This window comes from Erinaceus europaeus, chromosome 12 (genome assembly GCF_950295315.1).
Source record: "Erinaceus europaeus chromosome 12, mEriEur2.1, whole genome shotgun sequence".
NCBI classification, from domain to species: Eukaryota; Metazoa; Chordata; class Mammalia; order Eulipotyphla; family Erinaceidae; genus Erinaceus; species Erinaceus europaeus.
Genome location: NC_080173.1, coordinates 76098122 through 76120587, shown reverse-complemented (window position 1 = coordinate 76120587; position 22466 = coordinate 76098122). Strand labels below are relative to the sequence as shown.

The following is a 22466-nucleotide window of genomic DNA, read 5'->3' as shown; positions in this document are numbered from 1 at the left end:
GTCTCCCTGCACTTACCATGTCGGACACTTTGAGGCCCCCGAAAGAGAAGACAATAGCATTGGGTGGGGTGGCTACAGGCAGCATGAAGGCCAGTGAGGCGGACAACGTGCAGGGGAGCATGATATACAGAGGGTGGAGGCAGATGGCTTGTGCCTGGACGGGGATAGCAAGGCAGAGCTGACCTCAGTCCATGACATAGAGGGGAATGCATGGACCCCGTTTATCTAGCTCCTCTCTCTGAAGGGCCCCCATCCCCCAACACTCTGACCCTGAATCCATCACTACTTCTGCCCAAAGGCACCAGGTGACCTGGGCAGGGCCCCTTGACCTCTCTGGAGGGGATGAGTGTGCAGCCCTGCCCTCTGGGGTGTGGAGAGGGGAGGGGCCCATAAAACAGATCTCAAAGGGGTTGGGGGGGTGTCATCAAAGACTGCGGGGAAACACAGTGGGGAAGAAGGGGCTGGGGACGCTCTGGGGAGCAATTTCATCCCATCCTGTCAGGAATGACCAGAACTGGGTTGGGGAGGTGGGTGAGGCCACCAGCCAGCTCCATCAGGATACTCTCGGGGTGATGTCAGCAGGGAGGGAGTGAGTCAGAGGCCAACAGGGCCTTGGGTCCCAGGGCAACTCAAGAGAGCCTGAGGTGTTATGGTAGGTAGCTCAGAGTCCTCTCCAGGAAAGGAGAGGAGGTGCAGACAGGTCACTTACTACCTCAGAGGTGGGACCCTGGAGTGGGTAGAAAGGCAGAGGCTGCCTAGAGGAGGTGTGGCTGAAGGGCCAGCTCACCATCGAGGCCATGATGGGCAGGAAGAGAGTGGTGGTGGCCACATTGCTGGTGCACTCAGTAAAGGTGGCAACCAAGAGGCAGAGGATAAAAGCGATGGCAGGGGCTGGAATGTTCTGCAGTGGAGTCAGCTTGTTCCCCAGCCATTCAGACAGTCCGGATTCCTGTGGGAAGAGTTGGTGAGGGCAGGAGGGTCAGAACCCAGCTGCTTGGGCTGTGTATGCCCAGGGAGTTGTGTGCAGAAGCAGTTGTGGGTGGGTGCTATGCCCTGCACACACGTCTCTGGAGTCTTCAGAGTCAAGAGCACAGAGACCCAGCTAGGACAGCAGGGCCACTCTCTGTGCTGGAGGAGCAGCTGGGTGGGTGGGGGTGGGGGATCCCGTGAGAAGCTGAAAGTATGGTCAAAAGAACTTTTCTGGGGAGTCGGGCGGTAGTGCAACGGGTTAAGCGCACGTGGTGCAAAGCGCAAGGACCGGCTTAAGGATCCTGGTTTGAAGCCCCAGGCTCCCCACCTGCAGGGGAGTCGCTTCACAGGCGGTGAAGCAGATCTGCAGGTGTCTGTCTTTCTTTCCCCCTTTGTCTTCCCCTCCTCTCTCCATTTCTCTCTGTCCTATCCAACAACAATGACATAAATAACAACAACAATAACTACAACAATGAAAAAACAACAAGGACAACAAAAGGGAAAATAAATAAATAAATAAATAAATAAAAGGTCTTTCTGGAAACCATGGGGCCTGGAAGGGATAGAAACTTTGCCCTGTTTATGCCTGCTCTCTGGAGGGCCCTAGACAACTTTAGCCTGTCCTCTGTTCTTCCCACTCCCCAACAGGAGGCTGGGACAGAGGGGACCTTGATAAAGTTAAGGGGACAGGGGGAAGGCCCTGGAAGAGGTGGAGAAGAGGTTTACAGGAGGCTGAGGACAGGCCATAGGGTCAGAAGACCTCCCAGGGCTTGCCCTGCCTGTGACTCTAGTGCCAAAGTGAATCACTGGGGACTGGGGCCATGTCTCATACAGTACTGTCCCCCTTCTTTCTTCCCTCAGTTGTGCTGGTAACTGAGAGAAGACCCAGGAGTCCTGTACACCGACACCTGACCCAGGAAAATTGTCTCCTGTCTGTGCAGTCAATGATCTCAGACAGAACACGGAGGCCCAGGGATGCTGGTTTGGGCAGATGAAGGCTCTGGTGCCACCAGAGTAGGGCTGGGTATGACCATGTCGCCCTCTGGTGGCCACAATACACACAGACCTTGCAGACATTCACACTATGGTGTTTTCTGGGGTGGGAGGTTAGGCAAGGTCACTGAGAAAAGTCTCTGTCCTTTGACTTTGAGAATCTGAGGGGGTGGGGGAGATGGTATCTATAGTTTGTGTTCTTTCTCGCCACCTCCTAAGTGGCTATAGCCTGACACCCCAGTAGTCACAAAGGGGTGCCCTATGTGGGGTGCTGGTCTCCCCTGCATGCAGCAGAAGCACAGTTCCCCCTTCCCCTGCCACTGGATCTCCCCTAAACAGATTGGGGAGGGGGCAGGGCTTGCTCACCTCACTGCCTTTGGCCAGGGCAAAGCCACCGCCCAGCAGGAACACAATATTCCAGGGCATCTTCTCATTCACAGTCTTCCAGTTGAGGAGGGCAGGAGGGGCCTTCAGCTTCCCTGGCTTCTCTATACCCCCCAAGCCCCAGGCGGAGGAAGATGGTCAGTAAGAGCTGACAGGCTGTCTGTGCTCTCCACTTGGTGCTCTCTGGGACTCCAGCTTAAGGTGTGCAGGAGCTGAGCCCTCAGTTCTGCAACATTTTGATTCTGTCTTGAGTCCCTGTTCCCTTGGCAAGTGTCCCAGTCTCCTGCCTAGTGGAGTCAAAGGTTCATCCCAGATTGGCAGGTGGGGCTGCCCCAATGCCCTTCCCTGCCCGCATCTGGGTGCTCACCTGGGTCCTGAATTAACTGTGAGATCTTGGAAGGCACGATGAACAAGATTATGCCGATGAAGATGGCCACAGTCCCGTCAGATACCATGCTGTGGGTGGGGCACAGAAGGCAGTCTTAGTGGCTCAGGACTGCTCAGGGTCATGGGGTGGAAGGCAGTGAAGAGGACTCCCTTCCAAACATGCTCATTCCTTCTCACACACCCCCCCCCCTCAGGTGTTTCCCCTGTCCTATTCACTCCAATCTTCCCTCAATCAGAACTCCAGAAGAACCCTTCTCACCTCCATAGCGCTGCTTACCTCTCTCCATTGGCTTTGGCAAAAGCCAGGTTGCCCCAGCCAGTGAAAAATCCTGGCTCCCGAGTGAACCAGAGCACCACCAGGATGACAAAGAGGATGGTGACAGCGTTTTCAGCAAAAGTCATGGGGCCTAGCAGTTTGTACTCTGTTTGGATGACACGGTAGGCTGCCCGCTCTTGATCTCGCGCTTGTCCCCCGATGCCAAAGTTCTTCCGGAAGCTGCAGGCAGAGGGGCGGTGATATAGCGTAAGGAGTCCACTGCAGGGTTGCTATGCTAGGGCCCTGGGGCCACCTGAGGCCTGAAAGAAGAGCAGAAGACTCTGCAGGGGGCTGGGGCTCTTACTTAGCAGAGATGAGTCTGGTGGGGGACATGCTGGGCTTCCCCATGCCTGGCACTCTCCCATCTGCCCCAGTGGCTCAGTCCTGCTACCGTTTCCTTTGTGTTTATCCCTTTCTTGGCCAGAGTGATGAGAACCTTTCACTTGAAAGCTCAGGCTTCTTTCTGGCCCTGACTCACCACCCCTCTCTGTCCCTCCCTGCCATTAGCCCATTTCTATGTGCCCCTGGCTTAACTTGGGTTGACAGGTAACTCCCCCCCCCCCTTTCCAGGTCAATTTCATGGGAGAAATAATGATTTACAAGGTAGTTATCACAACGGAGTATAGTTTATTTTCTTTTCTTTCTTTCTTTCTTTCTTTCTTTTTTTTTTTTGGTCTCTCGGGTTATTGCTGGGGCTGCTCCCAGAGGATATTTTTTCCCTTTTGTTGCCCTTATTGTTTATTGTTGTTATTACTGTTATTGTTATTGCTGTCATTGTTGTTGGATAAGACAGAAAGAAACTGAGAGAGCATGGGAAGACAGAGAGGGAGAGAGAGATAGACACTTGCAGACCTGCTTCACCACCTATGAAGTGACCACCTGCTGGTGGGGAGCCAGGGGTTTGGACTGGGATCCTCAGTCTGGTCCTTGTGCTTTGCGCCATGTGCACTTAACCCATCATGCTACCACTCGGTCCCCACAACTGAGTATAGTTTCTTTTCTCCCAATGGACATTCAACTTTTTTTTTTTAAGATTCTTAAAAAATATTTATTCAACTTTTTACTTGGACAAGTCTCAACTTTCCTGCTGGATTGTGTGTTCTTCTAGGACAAAGACCATATTTCATACATCTTTGAACCCCACTTCAACCCCCTCATGCCTAGTACCATGCTGGTCTCCTTGACAACTGCCTCTCCTTGTACTGGCCTCCAGTCTCAATTTAGCCTAAGCAATTTTTCCAAGTTTACCATGACTAACAAAAGAGCATGTGTGCAACCCAGGTGTGAGCCCAGTCCCTATCACGCAGGAGGAAGCTTTGCTGCTGTGGTCTCTTTCACTTTCTCTGACTTTCTGTTTCTATCTTTAAAAAAAAATGCTGCTCAGGAGTTGGGTAGTTGGAGTCCTCGCTCCCCACCTGCAAGGGATACGCTTTACAAGCAGTGAAGCAGGACTGCAAATATCTGTCTCTCTTTCTATCTCTCCACCCCTCTCAATTTCTCTCTTTTCTGTCAAGTAAAAATAGAAAGGAGAAAGAAAAAAAGAGAGAAAAGAAGGGTCACCGGGAGCAGTCGATTGACTGGGCAGGCACCGAGCTCCAGCGATAATCCTTGAGGGGGAAAAAAAAATGCTGGTCTGCCAAAGTATAGCGACAGTATTTTCAATGCTTGGGACAACTCACCCCATAATAGCACTCAGGACACTCCTCTTAGTGCTCTCTTAAAACCCTCATTTCCTGGGCAGGGGAGATAGCATAATAGTTATGCAAAAAGACTTCCATGTCTGAGGTTTCAGAGTCCTAGGTTCAATCCCCAGTACTGCCATAAGTCAGAGCTGAGTATTGCTCTGGTAAAAAATTAATTAAAATTTTTTAAAATTTCCTGTAGCAGACATCATTAATCAATCTCAGACTTGACTCTAATAGATCCCTCACATGCTTTTCAACTAAGAGCTCTAGTGGCTACCAGATCTCCGTGGCTAGAAGTAGGAATGAAAGCAGCTTAGAATTTTGGGTCTCAAGAACAAGGTCCAGGGGCCAGAAGGTGGTGCACTCAGTTGAACACACATGTTACAATGCACAAGGACCTGGCTCAAGCCCCTAGTCCCCACCTGCAGGGAGGAAGCTTCATAAGTGATGAAGTCGTGCTGCAGGTGTTTCTCCCCCACTCTCTCTCCCTTCCCTTTCAATTTCTCTCTCTGTCTCTATCCAGTAAGTAAATACAAATATTTAAAAGCAAACAAACAAAAAGATGTTTGCTAAAAAGTACAGTACAAAACAAGATCCAGACTCTACATGGTGTGCCACCTCTCAGACCCCGTCCTTCTTGCTCTTTATGCTCAGCCACACAGAACTAGACACCCCCACCCTGTCCCCAAACACTGGTGTTCTTTCTTGCCTGTGTACCTTTGTACAGACTGTTGCCCCTGCCTGTGGTGTTTCTCTCCTCCCTCCAACAGGTGCTAACCTGCCTTTCTGGCAGTCACAAAGGCTCTGGTATGGGTTTTAATTGGGGATCAGGTTTCCCCTGGGTAAGAAATCAGCAGAGTTCCTCCCCCTCTCTAGTCTCCACCTGGTTGACTTAGTTCTACAAGATTCAGTCCCTAGAGCATGTCCTTCTGGCCTTTGAGAATGCTCACTGCCTTGGGTTGAGCTCCCACAGCACCTAGACTTGCCTTTGTCCTGGCCCCACCTGCCACCACCTTTCAGGTAACTTGTGTCTTCTAGGATTCTCAGCTTTCAGCACCAGGCTAGGCACAGAACAGGTGCTTTTGTGGGTGACTATACCCCACCTGTGTGCTCCTTAAACACCTAGGGAGCACTACAGGATGGGACCTAGTGGGGGCTGGGCAGTATCACAGCCAGTTAAGTGCACGTGGAGCAAAGCGCAAGGACCAGAGTAAGAATCCTGGTTTGAGCCCCAGCTCCCCAGTTGCGGGGGGCGGAGGGGGGGGAGGGTCTCTTCACAAGCGGTGACGCAGGTATAGAGATGTCTATTTTTCTCTCCACCTCTCTGTCTTCCCCTCTTCTCTCTATTTCTCTCTGTCCTATCTAATAGCAACGACAGCAATAACAACAACAATGCTAAACAACAAGGGCAACAAAAGGGGAAAAATGGCTTCCAGGAGCAGTGGATTGGTAGTGCAGGCACTGAGTCCCAGCAGTAACCCTGGAAAAAAAAAAAGTCAGGATAGGACCTAGCCTGGACATCAGGAGACGTGGTTTTTAACCCTTGCACCAACACATCTAGTTATATACCTCAAGTCTCAGGTTTGTCATCTGTTCAATGGAGTTATACTCTTTGCCCACTAAATGGGGCCAGGGGCAAGTATACAGAATATGCTTGGTAGGGAGAGAGAGAGAGCAAGAGAGGTGGGGAGGGAGAAAGAGAGACTTTCTCACTCATTTTTCACAGTGGCTACCTAGAGAAGGCAGCTGGACCCAACCAGAAGCCCCCAGAGTGCACAGGTGGGTCCCTGAGCTTCTCTCATCCCTTTATCACTTACTTGAAACCCAGGAAGAGGACCTGCAGCCATAGCCAGGAAAGCAGCAGTAGGATGACCATGGTGGGGAAGGCAAAGCCGAACCAGGAAGCGAAATTCACCACATTGCCGTTCTTTGGGAAGAGCCTGAAAGGGGGGCAGGGTTTGATTGCTGTGTGACATTACTGGGCCACCATCCCACCTCATTGCTCTCCCAGTAGAGTGCAGGTCCTCCAGCACCCCCCTCCCCTAGCCACTCACGCGTTGACCTGGCCTTGCAACACCAGATTGGGTGTAGTGCCAGTGAGCGTTGCGATGCCCCCGATGCTGGCTGAGTAGCACACACACAGGCTCATGCCCTGGCTGAAGCGCAGCTGCTCCTGATTTTTCTGTGCTCTTGGCTCTGTGGCAGCAGGTGGTTCAGGGTGCATCTGCCTGATATCTGGGAACAAAAGGAGCTCAGGTGAGGAGAGGACGCAGGACCCCCAGGGACTCTTGCTGGAGCTCTGTCACCTCTGGGTTCCTTGTCAGTAAGGATTCCAGACCTGGGGTGGGGGGAGGATGGGCATGGGCAGTAGGGAGGACAGAGGCAGCTCTCAACTGTACAAGGGCCATCCCCTCCCCAGTCTCTGGCTGGAATGATTCTCAGCTACCATCTGGCCCAAATTATCAATTGAGAAAAAGGTACATTAAGGCACAGAAAGGAAGATTATTCAAGTCCCACAATAAATCAGAAGGTCCACCCAGACTCCAGCTCTGTTTGCCATAGTAACCCCACATCAGGACCCAAATTACCAAGGACCCAGGAGGCTCCTAGTACATGGGACTTTTCCTTTTAAATCCAGAAACATAGGCCAGGGAGACTAGCATAGTAGTTTGTGTACAAGACTTTCCTGCTTATGGTCTCTGAGGTCTCAGGTTCAATCCCTGGCACCACCATAAGGCAGAGCTGAGCACTGCTCTGATTTGTTCTCTCCCCTCCTTATCTTTTTCTATTTCCCCCTTTCCCATTAAAAAAAAAAAGTGACCCAGTAAGTGAACCACTGTCTAAAGTGTTGGACTCTCAAGCATGAGGTCCTGAATTTGATTACTGGTATTACATGTGTCAGAGAGATGCTTTGTTTCTCCCTCTCTCTCTTTCCATATCTCATAAATAAATAAATAAATTCACATTGTTTATAAAATAGAGGTAAAATAAAATAAATAGTGAACCAGAAGTTGGTGCAGTGAATGAAATGTTGGACTCTAAAGCATGAAGTCCTACATTTGATGCCTGGCAACACATATGCAAGAGTGATGCACTGGTTCTCTCTCACAAATAGATGAATATTAAAAATGAATAAATGAACACATAGAATGATAGCTGGGACACGCAGGTGGCATAGCTAGTTGAGCACACACACATTACCATACACAAGGACCCAGGTTCAAACTCCTTTTTCCACCTGCAGGGGAAAGCTTCATGAACCGTGAAGTAGGGCTGCAGGTGTTGTGTTTCTGTGTTTCTCTTCCTCTGCCTCCCCCTCCCTTCCCAGTTTCTCTCTGTCCTACCAAATAAAAGGGGGGAAAAAATGAAAGGAAAATAATGACTGCTGGGAGCAGTGGATTTATCTGCAGGCACCAAGTTCCAATGATAACTTGGTGGCAATAAGTTAATTAATTAATTAATTAACCAGAAAAGTTCCAGGCAAACTAGGACAAGTTGGTTATTGTGCTACCACAAGGAGGTAGTAACGGCTGGCCTCATTATTCTCACCAAGCTTGGACCCTTCCTTTTTTTCACTTGGTTCCTGGAGCACAAAGGCAGGGTTGTCACTGCCCTCCTCGACATCCTTGCCCGTGGGTGCCTGGTGCAACTGCTCCAGGACAGCTTGCGCGATGGGTACCATCATGGCCGTGGTGGCCGTGTTGCTGATCCACATGGACAGGAAGGCCGTGACCAACATGAAGCCCAGGATCAGCCTAGGGACAGACAGAAGGGCACTCTGACATCCCTGCAGAGACCAGATGCTCCAAACGCCACCTTCCCCTCATGGTCTCGGGTTGGTGGGGACTCACAGGGCAGGCCGCACCCCAATGATCAGGAGCACGCTCAGGGCAATTCGCTTGTGTAGGTTCCAGTGCTCCACAGCAATGGCGACCAGCAGCCCCCCCAGGAACAGGACGTTGGTGTCCTTCAGGTACTCAATGCAGACCTGGTGGGGAGGCAGGGACAGGTGAGAGGCTGGAAGACTCTGGGACTGGTAGAATGCTGGCGCCGACATCTCCACACACAGAAGTTGGTCTCTTGGAACTTGGGTTGTTCATAGAGTCAGTATTAACTCAGTTCCTCTCTCCATGCCGGACTCATCCTTTCTTCCCTAGTGTTTCTAGTCATGGGCTGGGAGATAGACAGTTTAGTGCTGTTTCTAAAAACCAGAACAGGGCTTCTCCAAATGTGGTCCTCAGTATCGTCACATATCTGGAACTTGATGGAAATTAGATGGTTAGGCTCTAGACCTACTGAATTAGAAAGTGTGGGCCCAGAAATCCGTGTTTTAACCAGCCCTTTCTCCCCAGCTGGTCTGATGCACTGTTCAGTATCATGACCTTCAGAACAAAATGGTTAGAACTAAAGGTGATTATGCTTAGTGAGCTTGGGAACTGGGAAGGTAGCATAATAGTTCTTCTAAAGACTCTCACGCCTGAGGTTCTAAGGTCTCAGGTTCAATCCCGGGCACCACCATAAGCCAGAGCTGAATAGTGCTCTGGTCTTTCTTTCTGTATCTCTCTCTCATTAAAATAAAATGAAGTGAAATGAAATAAAATAAAATAAAGGGGTAGGGTAGATAGCATAGTGGTTATGCAAAGAGACTCTCATGCCTGAGGCTCCAAGGCCCCAGGTTCAATTCCCTACACCACCATGAGGCACAGCTGAGCAGTGCTCTGGCAAATACATAAATAAATAAATAGATAAGATAAAATAAAGGGTGGGGCAATGATACATCCAGTTCAGATCATATAGTACTAAGCACAAGGACCTGCTCGAGGATCCAGGTTCGAGCCCCTGGGTCCCCACCTGTAGCAGGGATGCATCACAGTGAAGCAGGCCTCCTCTCTTAATTTTTCTCTGTCTTACCCAATAAAAATGGAAAAAATGGCCACCAGGAGCAGTGGATTCATAGTGCTGGCATGAAGCTCCAGTGATAACCCTGGAGGTAAAAATAAAATAAAATATAAAATAAATACTTAAAAGAGGATAACTATGATATGATTTCTCCCATGTAGAATACAGATGATTAAAACACATGAACTTGCACACACACAAAAAGCTTGTCAACCTGTGTCTAAGACTTCAGTGATTACTGCTGGGGTCAGGAGCACAGAGCTGGGTGGTGGATATGGTGTGGAACTATATACCTGTAATCTTATAATCTTGTAAGTAATTATTAAATCACTAATAAAATTAGAAAATTAAATTAAAAAGGCCAGGTGAATCTCAAACAAATAAACAACAACAAAACAAACCATTGAACATGCAGCCTGGAAGGTGACGCCGTGGATCGACTGTTGGAGATGCTGAGTTCAGTCTCCAGAGACACAAATGCCAGAGTAATACTCTGGTTCTCTCTCCCCACCTCTTTCTCATAAATAAATACATACTTAATAAATCAATAAAAATCCGGTGGGTGTAGATAGCATAATAGTTATGCAAAAAGACTGTCATGCCTGAGACTCCGATGTCCCAAGTTCAATCCCCTGAACCACCGTAAGCCAGAGCTGAGCAGTGCTCTGGTGTTTCTCGCTGTGTCTTTCTCTCTCTGCATCTCTCTCAGAAATGAAATAAATAAAAATACTTTTTAGAAAACCAAGAAAATAACTAAATAGATAGATAGATAAGTAAAAATCACTGGCCTAGAATAATATAAACTCTGGGCTGCAGGTCTTCCCACCTCCCAAGCCTAAGTCTAATCACTCCTCTGTTTCTGTTTGATTTTTTTTTTTTTTTTTGCCACCAGAGTTGTTACTAGGGCCTGCTGCCTGCATGATGAATTCACCACTTCCAGTGCCCATCTGTTCTTCTCTTCCTCTCTCTCTTTTTATTTATATTTATTTGATAGGATAGAGAGAAATTGAGAGGAGAATGAGAGATGGAGAGGGAGAGAGAAAGAGAGACAACTGCGGCATTGTTTCACCACTTGTGAAGCTTCCCCCTATGGGCTGGGGAGCAGGGCCTAGAACCCAAGTCCTTGTGCATGGTAAGATATGTGCTCAGTCAGGTGTACCATCACCTGGACCCGCTTCTATTTTGAGTTGACTCTTGACACCAGTCACACACACATGGGGAACAATTCCCTCCCTCCAGGTGACTCTACCCTTGGTGCTCCCTGTCCTGCCAGTCAGAGGCAGGGACTCCTGTGCACTCTGCTTAGGATTATGAGGAGGCTTCTTTGGTCACCAGCATCTTAAGGTATCAATAGAGCTCCCTCTATCTCTGGGAGCCCTTCTCCTTAGGGGTGGAGTGACTTACCTCAGAGGCATCCATTATGCCCATCATGGGGAACATGATGATTGGGAAGAGAGCAGTGATGGCCAGGGGCAGAGCCTCTGTGCACCAGAAGAGTGCCATAAGGATGATGGCATAGCCGCAGTAGGCTTCCTGTGGGAGAGGGGCAGCAGAGCTGTTGGAAGGGGTAGGCGGGTAGGCTTCCATCCTAGAGTCACATCACCTCCTGCCCTCAGAGAAAGCAATCTGTTCGTAACAGTGTGGGGAGTACCTGGGAAACCCACACTCACTCTTTCCCAAACCCAAGACCCAAGGTCTCCTTTTCTTGTCTTATTTTTTAAATTAATCTTTTTATTTTTTTTTTATTGCTACCAGTGTTACAGCTGAGACTGAACGCCTGCACAAATCCACTGTTCCTGGCAGCCACTTTCCCCTTCTTCTTTTTTCCTCCCTTTATTTGATAGGACAAAGAGAAAACGAGAAAGGAGAGCTAGAGAGACAGAGAGAGAAATACCTGCAGTACTTGCTTCATATCTCATCAAGACTCCCCCTTGCAGGTGGGAATTGGGGGCTCAAACCAGGGTCCTGTCATATGGTAATGTGTGTGCTTAACCAAATGTGCCACTGCCCAGTGTCCCCCCTGCCAAATTTTTTTTTAATACTGAGAGGCGGAGATAAAGATGGAAATAGATAGACAGATAGATAGATAGATAGATAGATAGACACCATAGCACCAAAGCTTCTTCTAATATAACAAATAAGGTTCAAGCTTGAACCAGGGTCATGCACACAGAAAAGTGAGCTATCCCCCACCCCATCCTATTTCCCAATGGAAATAAAGAAACAAAATAAGGAACTTAGCACCTTGTCTTTGGCCTTGAGGAATCTAGACATTATAATCGTCTCACCAGAAGGGGTTGGAAAATCTGGAGTTAAGGTATCAGGCTCACCCAGCCCAGGAGGCTTAAGACCAGGCCTACGCTGTACGGGTCCCAGTTTGGTGCCAGGTCCCCTGGGAAGGCACCTGTATGGGTGGCACAGGTTCTAGCCCCAGCATACTTATGGGAGTCCTATGGCACCTGGGGAAGCTTTGGTGTTGTGCTCTGTGCCTCTCTGTATGAAAAAATTGGTGAGGAACAGTGAGAATATTTGTAGGATGACTTGATCATGCTCGTTCCCTTTGTTAAGCACTGAATTCTCTAAGGGTGGAGCCAGTTTTGTGAAATCTGGATTCTTGGAGTTCAGGACGTAGCAGGCTTCAGAACAAAACTCTTCTTTCTTCCTCCCTCCTTCCCTCTCTCCCTTCCTTTCTCCTTTCTTCCTTTATTTTGCTTCTTTCTTTCCTTGTCCCTGGGACCTCCCATGTGTGAGAACTCATGGCTCCAGGTCAGCCTTTTCAAGAGAGATTCACAGAGAGATAAAGCATAGTCCTGAAGCCTCCTCTGGGCCATGACATTCTGATGTGATGCCAAAGTTCAGATCTGGGCCCTGTGCATTGTAAGGCAGGCACCTTACCAGGTGACATATCTATTCAGTCCCAAACAGATCTTTCCTGAATGAATTCTTAGGAATGGCAGAGGGTCCCAAACCTACCCTGTGAATGGTGCAGCATTGCACCACTCCAGAAAGCGTCATTCCCAGTGAGAGATTATGAAATGGTCTTTCCATGCCTACACTGTGCAAGGAACTAGGGGTCATCTCCAAGTCGGAGTCTTGTAAATCTTGGGTACTGGAGGCTCCCCTTTCCCCCCCAAGACTAGAGACATCTGACCTCAGAGCAGAAATGGAAGTCAGCCATTCAGCCTTGACAGTTTGTGCAGGCCTGGAGGTGAAGGTGGGGAATCATTAGCTAGAAGGAGGCCTGCAGGCCCACATCCTGGCTCCTCAGGGGTGCTCCCCAGCAATTTTTACAGCAAGTGAGGGACTGGTTGCTGGGTCAGTGGGGATGGAGTCCTCTTCTCAACTGTCCTGCCCTTCTCCTGCTCTCTAGCTGGTACAGGCTTGTGCTTATCCCTTAGTGCTCTAAGGCTCTAGTGTTTGGCGAGGACCCCATAGTGGCCTTGTGAGGAGGAAGCCGCTGCTTACTGAGCAGGTCTCAGGACCTGGGTGTTTTTGTTGTTGTTTTTTGGCTTCCAGGGTTATCGCTGGGACTCGGTGCCTGCACTATGAATCCACTGCTCCTGGAGGCTTCCCCCCCTCTTTTGTTGCCCTTATTGTTTATCATTGTTGTTATTGTTGTTGGATAGGACAGAGAGAAATGGAGAGAGGAGGTGGAAGACAGAGAGGGAGAAAGATAGAGACCTGTAGACCTGCTTCAGCACCTGTAAAGTGACCCCCTTCAGGTGGGAAGCCGGGGCTTGAACCTGGATCCTTAAGCCTGTCCTTGTGCTTCACACCATGTGTGCTTAACCCGCTGCGCCACCGCCCAGCGCCCAGGAGCCGGGTGTTTTCCAGTGTGTTGATACTGTAGACTTAGCCATTAAAGAGGGTACATTTTGGGGCTGGGTAGTAGTGCACATAGTGTGAAGTGCAAGGATCTGGGTTCTAACCCCCGACTCCCCTGCAGAGGGGTCTCTTTGTAAGTGATGAAGCAGATCTGCAGGTGTCTATCTTTCTCTCACCCTCTCTGTCTTCCCCTCCTCTCTCCATTTCTCTCTGTCCTATCCAACAACAATAACAGGAGCAGCAACAACAACAATAACAGCAACAACAACAATGGAAAAATGGGCTCCAGAAGCAATGGATTCATGGTGCAGACACCAAGCCCCAGTAATAACCCAGGGGGCAAAAAAAAAAGAGGGTACATTAATCCCCCTATTATAGGTTAGATCAGTGGTTGGCTGGAGGCCACAGCACTAGGGGGTGAGACAGTGGAGATGGAGCCCATGCCACAGACTGCTTCCCATTTCCCTGTGCTCCAGGTGGAGGCGCCTGGAGTCAGGTCATAGGAAGCCCAGGCTGTCTCACTTTGTTTCCACCAAACAAACCTCCACTACCTATCTCCTCACCCAGGATATGAACTCCTGGGCTCCAAGGGTGGGGCCACTTTGACCCTCGCTCAGAGCTCTGCCCCACCTCCTTGCCCCCACCCTCAGGGAGTCTGATTCTGCTGAAGCTGCTGTTTGCTCAACCACTTCCTCACCTGAATGATTGAACAGCCAGTTTTTCAACCTCCCCTGGGCTAAGGGTAGGCCAGCTCCTCTGGACCCTAGTACCCCCCACCCTGCCCTTCCACAATTCTCTGGCTAGAGACAAGGGGTCGGGGGTGGGAGGGTAGAGTGGGGCAGATGGCTGATCTGATGATTCAACAAGAAAGCTTTGCTTCTAAAGATTATAGGAATGTCCTGAGGACTGCTGTGATCCAAACTGTGCTCTGCATGTTTCATTCCAAATGTCTATTGTGGGCTGCCAGAGAGCTCACCTGGGAGGGGAGCTGCTTTGCTATGCATGTGATCCGGGTTTGAGCAGCTCCACAGAAGCTGGGGGAAGCTTCTGTGCTGTAGTGTCTTTCCTCCTCTCCCTTTCTCGCTCTCTCCTTTCTTTCTTTCTTTCTTTCTTTCTTTCTTTCTTTCTTTTTTTCTCTTATTTTTTTTTTCAGGAGAGAGAGAGAGAGAGAGACCAAAATGTGGAAACTTCCTTCAGTGTGGTGGGAGCTAGGTTCAAACTTGGGTTGCCCACATGGCAAAGCAGTGCACTACCCAAACGTGCTATTCTGCTGGCCCCATATCTCTCTTTGTACCTGAAAACGTTGGCCTGGAGCAGTAAAGCCTTGGTGATGATCAAAATAAAAAGTCCATTATCTTTTAAAAGCATTTATTCATTTTAAGAATTTCACTCATGAGAGAGAGAGAAAAAATTACCCTGGCACATGAAATGCCAGGGATAGAACACAGGATCTTAGGCTTGAGAATTCAGTGCTTTATCCACTGCACCACCTCCTGGGCTGCTAAATGTCCTTGTTTTTTGATGACATGCACACATGGACACACATATACGTGCATGCAGAGTCAGAGCATCGCTCTGGCATATTAGGTGCCTGAGACTGAGATTTTGTTTTTTCCATCAAAGCACTGCTCAACTCCAGTTTACGGTGGTGCTGGGGATTGAATTTGGAACTCTTAGTGCCTCAGGCATGGTGAAAATCTTTTTGCATAACCGTTATGCTATCTCCCCAGCCTGAGATTGAACTTTATTTATTTACTTAGAATAGAGACCAAGAGAAATTGTGAGAGAAGAGGAAGACAGAGGGTGAGGGAGAGAAATACGTTGTTGCACTGGTTCACTGCTCATGGAGCTTCCCCCCTGCAAGTGGGGACTATGGTCTTAAACCTAGATCCTTGAACACAGTAACATGTGCACTCAAAAAGATGCACCACACTCTACACTCCATTGAGCTCTTTCTTTCTCTCTTTCTTTCTTTCTTTCTTTCTTTCTTTCTCTCTTTCTTTCCTTCTCTCTCTCTCTCTCTCTTCCTTCCTTCCTTCCTTCCTTCCTTCCTTCCTTCCTTCCTTTCTTTCTGTCTCCAGGGTTACTGCTGGGGCTCGGTGCCTGCACTAGGAATTCACTGTTCCTGGAGGCTATTTTTTTCTTTTGGTTGCGCTTGTTGTTTATTGTTGTAGTTATTATTGTGGCTATTGCTATCATTGTTGTTGGATAGGACAGAGAAATCTAGAGAAGATGGGAAGACAGAGCGGAGGAGAGAGATAGACACCTGCAGACCTGCTTCACAGATTGTGTAGCGACCTCCTTGCAGGTGGGGAGCTGGGGGCTCAAACTGGGATCCTTAAGCTGGTCCTTGCACTTTGTGCCATGTGAGCTTAACCTGCTGCGCTACTGTCCACCCCCCCCCCACTATTGAGCTCTTAACCCACCTGTTTTCTAGTCTTGCTCTCTACCACTGAGTGCCACCAGTCAAAATGTTTTTTTTTTTATTGTTTTATTTTGGTTTTTAGTGGCTTTCAGCTTCTCTGTGAGGTATAAGCCTAGTATTTCCATTTCACAATGAAGATGCAAGTGCAGAAAAATAAATGAAGTATCACAACATCACAACAGCCAGTCTAACTGTTTTTTTTTTTTGCCTCCAGGGTTATTGCTGGGCACAGTGCCTGCACCATGAATCCACTGCTCCTAGAGGCCATTTTTCCCCCTTTTGTTGCCCTTGTTGCTGTAGCCTTGTTGTGGTTATTATTGTTGTTGATGTCATTCGTTGCTGGATAGGACAGAGAGAAATGGAGAGAGGAGGGGAAGACAGAGAGGGGGAGAGAAAGACAGACACCTGCAGACCTGCTTCACCATCTGTGAAACGAATCCCCTGCAGGTGGGGAGCCAGGGGCTCAAACTGGGATCTTTATGCCAGTACTTGCACTTTGCACGACCTGCGCTTAACCACTGTGCTACCGCCCAACCCCCCTATCTGGTTTTTTAATCCCTCTTTTATTTTGTACTCTGAACTCGACCTCTTGGCCTCACTATTGAGGGTTTGCTCCAGCCTCATGCTCACTGTGGCCAGTGAGCCCAGATGAGTTAGAGTCCAAATGGAACTACCTTTCCTGTGGCTTGCCTCTCCCTACTGGCCTGCTGTGGTTGAGTTTCTTCACTTTTTTTTTTTTTAATATCTATTCATTTATGAGAAAGAGGAAGAGAGGAGGGAGGGATGAGAAGACAAACAAAAGCATCAACTCAGGATCTTATGTCTGCAAGTCTGCAGCTCTAGCCGCTGTGCCTCCTCCTGAACTCCTTCCTTCCTTCACTTCTGAAGTCCCAGAACCCTTCCTGGGGCTCAGAAAACAGCGGGAAAATTTCCCCTGGTGGTTAAAGCTCTTCTTCCTTCACTGTCATTTCCTCCTCCTTGCCCAGGTCAGCAAGGTAGTTGTTCCCCAACTTGGTTCCTTTGACCTTAGCATTTATTTTATTCTTGGTATCTTGTTTATGGGCTCTCAAGGGTGGGCTGGGTCTCTCCCACCTTCACCTAGCCCGTTGCTCTTTTGCTGAGCTACGTTTGCAAACTCTTCTCCTCTGTTTATGTTACTACTGACTTCACCTCTCTGTCCTAGGAAGTCACCCTGTCTACATCCTAATTCCCAGGCAACCCCTGCTACTGGGAGCCCTTCTAGACAGGCACCGGGCCTCCCCTCCATTCATCAGACAGGCATCCTCTGTAGGTCAGGTCTCTCAGCTACCCTTTCTCAGCTTCTGGTTACTCCTTCCTAGCTCTGGACCAGTAGCCTGGTCCAAGTTCAAGCACCTGTCCACAAGAATCCTGAAGGTTGGCAAGATAGTCCCTGGATAGTGTGCCTGCTTTGCCATGTGCCTGACCCAGGCTCAAGTCAGACCCCCACTGCACTGGAGGAAGGTTCGGTGCTATGGTATCTCTTAATATTTTACTTTTATATTGTCCATTTATTTAGGATAGAGACAGGGAGAAATTGAGAGGGGAAGGGGAGGTAGAGCAAGAGACACCTTCAGCATTAACTCACCACTCGTGAAGCTTCCCCCCTTGGCTCCTTGTGCACTGTAGCAGGTGCACCACTGCCCAGCTCCTCTGTCTCTCTGTTTCGATTTTTTTAAAAAAAGGGAGTCAGGCGGTGGCACAGCGGGTTAAGCACACAGGGCACAAGGCACAAGGACCGGCGTAACAATCTGGGTTTGAGCCCCCAGCTCCCCACCTGCAGGGGAGTCACTTCACAGGTGGTGAGGAGGGTCTGTGGGCGTCTATCTTTCTCTTCTCTGTCTTCCCTCCTCTCTCCATTTCTCTCTGTCCTGTCTAACAACAACAACATCAATAACAACAACAATAATAATTATAGCAACAGTAAAAAACAAGGGCAACAAAAGGGAAAATAAATAAATATAAAAAATTAAAAAAAAAAAAAGTCAGCCCAGAGCAACAAAACCCTCTGTGACTAATCAGCAAACAGACTTCTGCAAGAACCTTCTTATTCAGCTTTCATCTCTGAAAAGAGTTGAATCTTTTCAAGATCTTCTCTTTGCTGGAGCCAGAGTGATCTTGAAGTACACTGTTTAATCCACATACCCACCTAGAGGCACCTCAAAGTGACTTAGCCCCTACAAGCCAGTCCACTGCTCTTAGGAAACACTAGGGTTAGGCGTGTGCCTCTCCTTGCTCTCTGCTTCAGCCACACTGGCCCTGTTCTAGAGCCTCACAGGCTCCATCCTCTTTGTAGCCACAAGGCCTTTGCCCAGATGTCCTCTTTCCAAACCTCTCTTCCTTCCCACGTTGCCTGGTTGACATCTACTCATTACTGAGATCTCAACAATATTTATTTCAAAGAGAGGCCTCCACAGATTCCATGGACAGGAGTCTAGTCCCCATCTTGTTCACTCTAATCCTTGTACCTCTTTTTTGTAGCACTCACCAAAGTCTGCAATTGAACACCAGGTTTCATATGAATTTCTCTCTCTCCCTTTCAATAAGTGCTAAAAAACACTGAGTTGAAATATGCAGAAGAGGGTGGGGGTAGATAGCATAATGGTTATGCAAAGAGACTCTTATGCCTGAGGCTCCAAAGTCCCAGGTTCAATCCCCACACCATCATAAACCAGAGCTGATCAGTGCTCTGGTAAAAAGAAAGGAAGAAAGGAAGAAAGAAAGAAAGAAAGAAAGAAAGATGCAGAAGAATAAAACAGAACAACCACATATCCCCATGCACAAAAGTCAACTCTAAATGGATCTAAGTAAGATATGGATGTTAGACCAAAAACCATCAAATGCATAAAAGAAAACATTGGCAAGGGGCCATGCAGTGGTGCACCCAGCTGAGCACAAATGTTATAATGTGCAAGAATTCAGGTTCAAATCACCTGCATGGAGAAAACTTCAAGAGTGGTGAAGCAGTACTGAGGTGTCTTTCTTTCTCTCTATTTCCCTTCTCAATTTCTCTATCCAATAAGTAAATAAATACAATTAAAAAAGAAGAAAACAGTGGCAGAACACTTTATGATCTATGCTTCAGAAAGATCTTTGGAGACTTGAGTCCAACAGCAAGGAAGAAAAAAACCAAAAATAAACTAATGGAATTACATTAAACTGAAAGGCTTCTGCACAGCAAAGGGAGCCGTCACTAAAATAGAAAGACATCCTACAGGATAGGAGGAACTCTTCATATAATATATATCATAGAGGGATTACCAAATATATATGTAAGAAACTCACTAAACTCAGCAACCAATAAATAACCTCATTAAAAAATGGGGGGAGGGCATGGACAGAATCTTCACCGAAGAAGAGACCCAGAGGGTCAACAGACATATGAAAAAAGATGCTCAAAGTCACTAATTATCAGTGAAAGGTAAATCAAGCAACAATGAGATGCCACTTTACATCTGTGAGAATGTTATGTATCAGAAAGGACAGAAACAGTGTTGCTGGGAGGGGACGGGAAACAAGTGTTGCTGGAAGGGGAAGGGAACACTTTCACACTGCTGGTGGGAATGTCAGTTGATCCAGCTCCTGAGGAAACAACCTGCAGATGTCCCAAAATATGAGAAATAAACCTACCCTGTGACCCAGTAATTTCTCTCCTGGGGATTTATCTGAAGAAAACAGAATCATCTTTCCAAAGAGATCTGTGTATACCTATGTTCACAGTAGCACACTTTGTAATAGCCCCAGATGTCCAATCACAGTGGCTAAGAAAGTTGTAGTATGGGGGCTGGGTGGTAGCACACCCAATTGAGTGTACATGCTACAATGCACAAGAACCCACGTTCAAGTCCCTAGTCCCCACCTGCAGGGAGGAAGCTTCATGAGTGGTGAAACAAAACTGCAGATGGCTCTGTCTCTCTGCCTCCCCATCTCCCCACCTCCCTCTCAGTTTATCTCTGCCACTATCCAATAAATGAAATAGAAAAAAATTAAAAATTACAAAAAAAGAAAATTATGGTATACATACATTATGGAATACTATTCTGATGTTGAGAATGAGTTCTTCTTTGCCTCAGGGTGGAATCTGAAGGAACCAGAACACTGCTTAGCTCTGGTTTATGCAGGTGATAGAATCTGGGACCTTGGAGCCTCAGGGCATGAAAGTCTTTTGCATAACTATGTTATCTTCCCCACCCTTAGAATATGTTATAAAGTAAACATAGCACACATTCAATATAAATGATAGTTAATGTTATATAATTACCATGATTATAGCCACCAGGGAGGCAGTGATTAGATTCTTGGACTTAAGATAAGCCAAAAAAAGAAGATGGGTACTGGATGATCTCATTCATAGGTGAAATTTAAGAAACAAGGATAGGGAAAGTATAAGGTAAAGATTGGACTGGGTGTGGTGTATTGCACCAAAGCAAAGGACTCTGGGGAAGGAGGGGACTGGAGGGGCGCATAGGGCATTGTGGGTGTGATGGTGGAAATCGGCCTAAGTTTGGGGTAAGAGTGTTTTGCAGACAAGTATGATAGTGAATTTAGAAATTGTATTCATGTGCCAACAACTGTCCTATAACCCATTATCCCTTCAATGAAATGCTTTTTTTTTTTTTTTTTGCCTCCGAATCTATGAATCAGCACTACGAATCTACTGCTCCTGGAAGCTATTTTTCCCATTTTTTTTTTGCCCTTGTTGTGGTTGTTATTGTTGTTGTTGGATAGGACAGAGAGAAATGGAGAGAGGAGGGGAAGACAGAGGAGGAGAGAAAGATAGACACCTGCAGACCTGCTTCACTGCTTGTGAAACAACTCCCCTGTGTGTGTGGGGGGCTCCAACCAGGATCCTTATGCCAGTCCTTGCGCTTTGAGCCATTTGCGCTTTGAGCCATGTGCACTTAACCCACTGTGCTACCGCCTGGCCCCCAGTGAAATGATTTTTAAAATGCAGTCTTGGAGGGTTATAATGCTCTGAAGGAGCCTTGTCTTCCCTGAAAGAGAGAGGTCTAGGATTTTACCTGGAGCACAAGGATGAAAAGGGGAGTCCCTTGATGGAATTTATAGAGAATGACACTGTTAGTTTGTTGTTTTTATTTAAAAAATTACACTTGAACAGTAGATAAGGCATGGAACCTTCAAGCATGAGGCCCTGAGTTTGATTCCTGTGTCACATGTATCAGAGTGACACTTTGGTTTTCTCTCCTCCTCTCCCATAAATAAATAAATAGATAAACAAATAAATAAATGTTAATCTTAAAAAATTAAAAGATTACACTTAACTGAGGCTCTAGAAGTCCCTAGTCAAAATAAACAAATAAATCCTTTCCTTTTTAAAGACTATATAGATGTTGCCATGTGTGATTTTTTTGGTTTTTTTTTTTTACTTTATTTATTTATTTTCCCTTTTGTTTACCCTTGTTGTTTTTTATTGTTGTAGTTATTACTGTTGTTGTTACTGATGTCCTCGTTGTCAGATAGGACAGAGAGAAATGGAGAGAGGAGGGGAAGACAGAGAGGGAGAGAGAAAGATAGACATCTGCAGACCTGCTTCACAGCTTGTGAAATGACTCCCCTGCAGGTGGGGAGCCGGGGGCTCAAACTGGGATCCTCATGCTGTTCCTTTTGCTTCATACCAAGTGCACTTCACCCACTGCACTACCAACTCCCTGATTTTTAGAAATATATGCACAAGTATTTTTATATGTACTTTGGAAAATTTTTGATTGAGGTATTCTCACTCTCATTTTGTACTAGGATTGTTTTAGCAGTCTGATGAAGGTTTCTAATTACTTCTTAGAATATGTTTTTATTTTTAAATTAAACTTTACTAGTGCACTGCTCAGCTCTGGCTTATGGTGGTTTCAGTGATTAAAACTGGGACCTTGGAGCCTTAGGCATGAAACTCTTTTGCAAAACTATATTCTATCTCCCCCACTCTTAGAATATGTTATAAAAATAAACGTAATAAACATACAATCAATATACATGATGCATTAGTGTTAATAAAACTATGATTATAGTCACCAGGGAGGTATAGCAGTGGTTAGATTCTTGGACTTGAAAGCATGGGACCCTGGGGTTAAGTCCTGTTGTCCCATGTACCAGAAGTGATACTCTGTTTCTTTCTTACCCCCTTCTTCTCCCTCTTAATATTAATAAATAACTACATCTTAAAATAACTATGATCGGGGAGTCGAGCTGTAGCGCAGCGGGCTAAGCGCAGGTGGCGCAAAGCACAAGGACCGGCATAAGGATCCCGGTTCGAACCCCGGCTCCCCACCTGCAGGGGAGTCGCTTCACAGGCGGTGAAGCAGGTCTGCAGGTGTCTGTCTTTCTCTCCCCCTCTGTCTTCCCCTCCTCTCTCCATTTCTCTCTGTCCTATCCAACAACGACAACAACAATAATAACTACAACAATAAAACAACAAGGGCAACAAAAGGGAGTAAATAAATAAAATAAATATTAAAAAAATAACTATGATCATATAATAAATAAAAATGTTAAATAAATCTTGGGCTTACTGGTTATATCAGCAATCAGTTATATCAAGATACAGTTCTAA

At 47.2% G+C, this 22466-nt stretch overlaps 1 protein-coding gene across 2 annotated transcripts in view; it reads right to left on the bottom strand.

The window, feature by feature from the left end:
* The window catches only part of SLC13A2 (solute carrier family 13 member 2), a 110277-nt gene that overhangs the window by 983 nt on the left and 86828 nt on the right, over positions 1 to 22466 (bottom strand). For both annotated transcript variants that reach the window (XM_060204006.1, XM_007530736.3), the window contains exons 2-11: positions 11038 to 11166; positions 8586 to 8722; positions 8284 to 8489; positions 6789 to 6969; positions 6552 to 6674; positions 3011 to 3229; positions 2714 to 2802; positions 2329 to 2450; positions 788 to 949; positions 17 to 154 (exon numbers count right to left, since the gene is read on the bottom strand). In XM_060204006.1, the coding sequence (XP_060059989.1) occupies positions 17 to 154; positions 788 to 949; positions 2329 to 2450; positions 2714 to 2802; positions 3011 to 3229; positions 6552 to 6674; positions 6789 to 6969; positions 8284 to 8489; positions 8586 to 8722; positions 11038 to 11136 (1476 nt within the window). In that variant the 5' untranslated portion in view covers positions 11137 to 11166. The remainder of the gene's footprint in view (positions 1 to 16; positions 155 to 787; positions 950 to 2328; positions 2451 to 2713; positions 2803 to 3010; positions 3230 to 6551; positions 6675 to 6788; positions 6970 to 8283; positions 8490 to 8585; positions 8723 to 11037; positions 11167 to 22466) is intronic.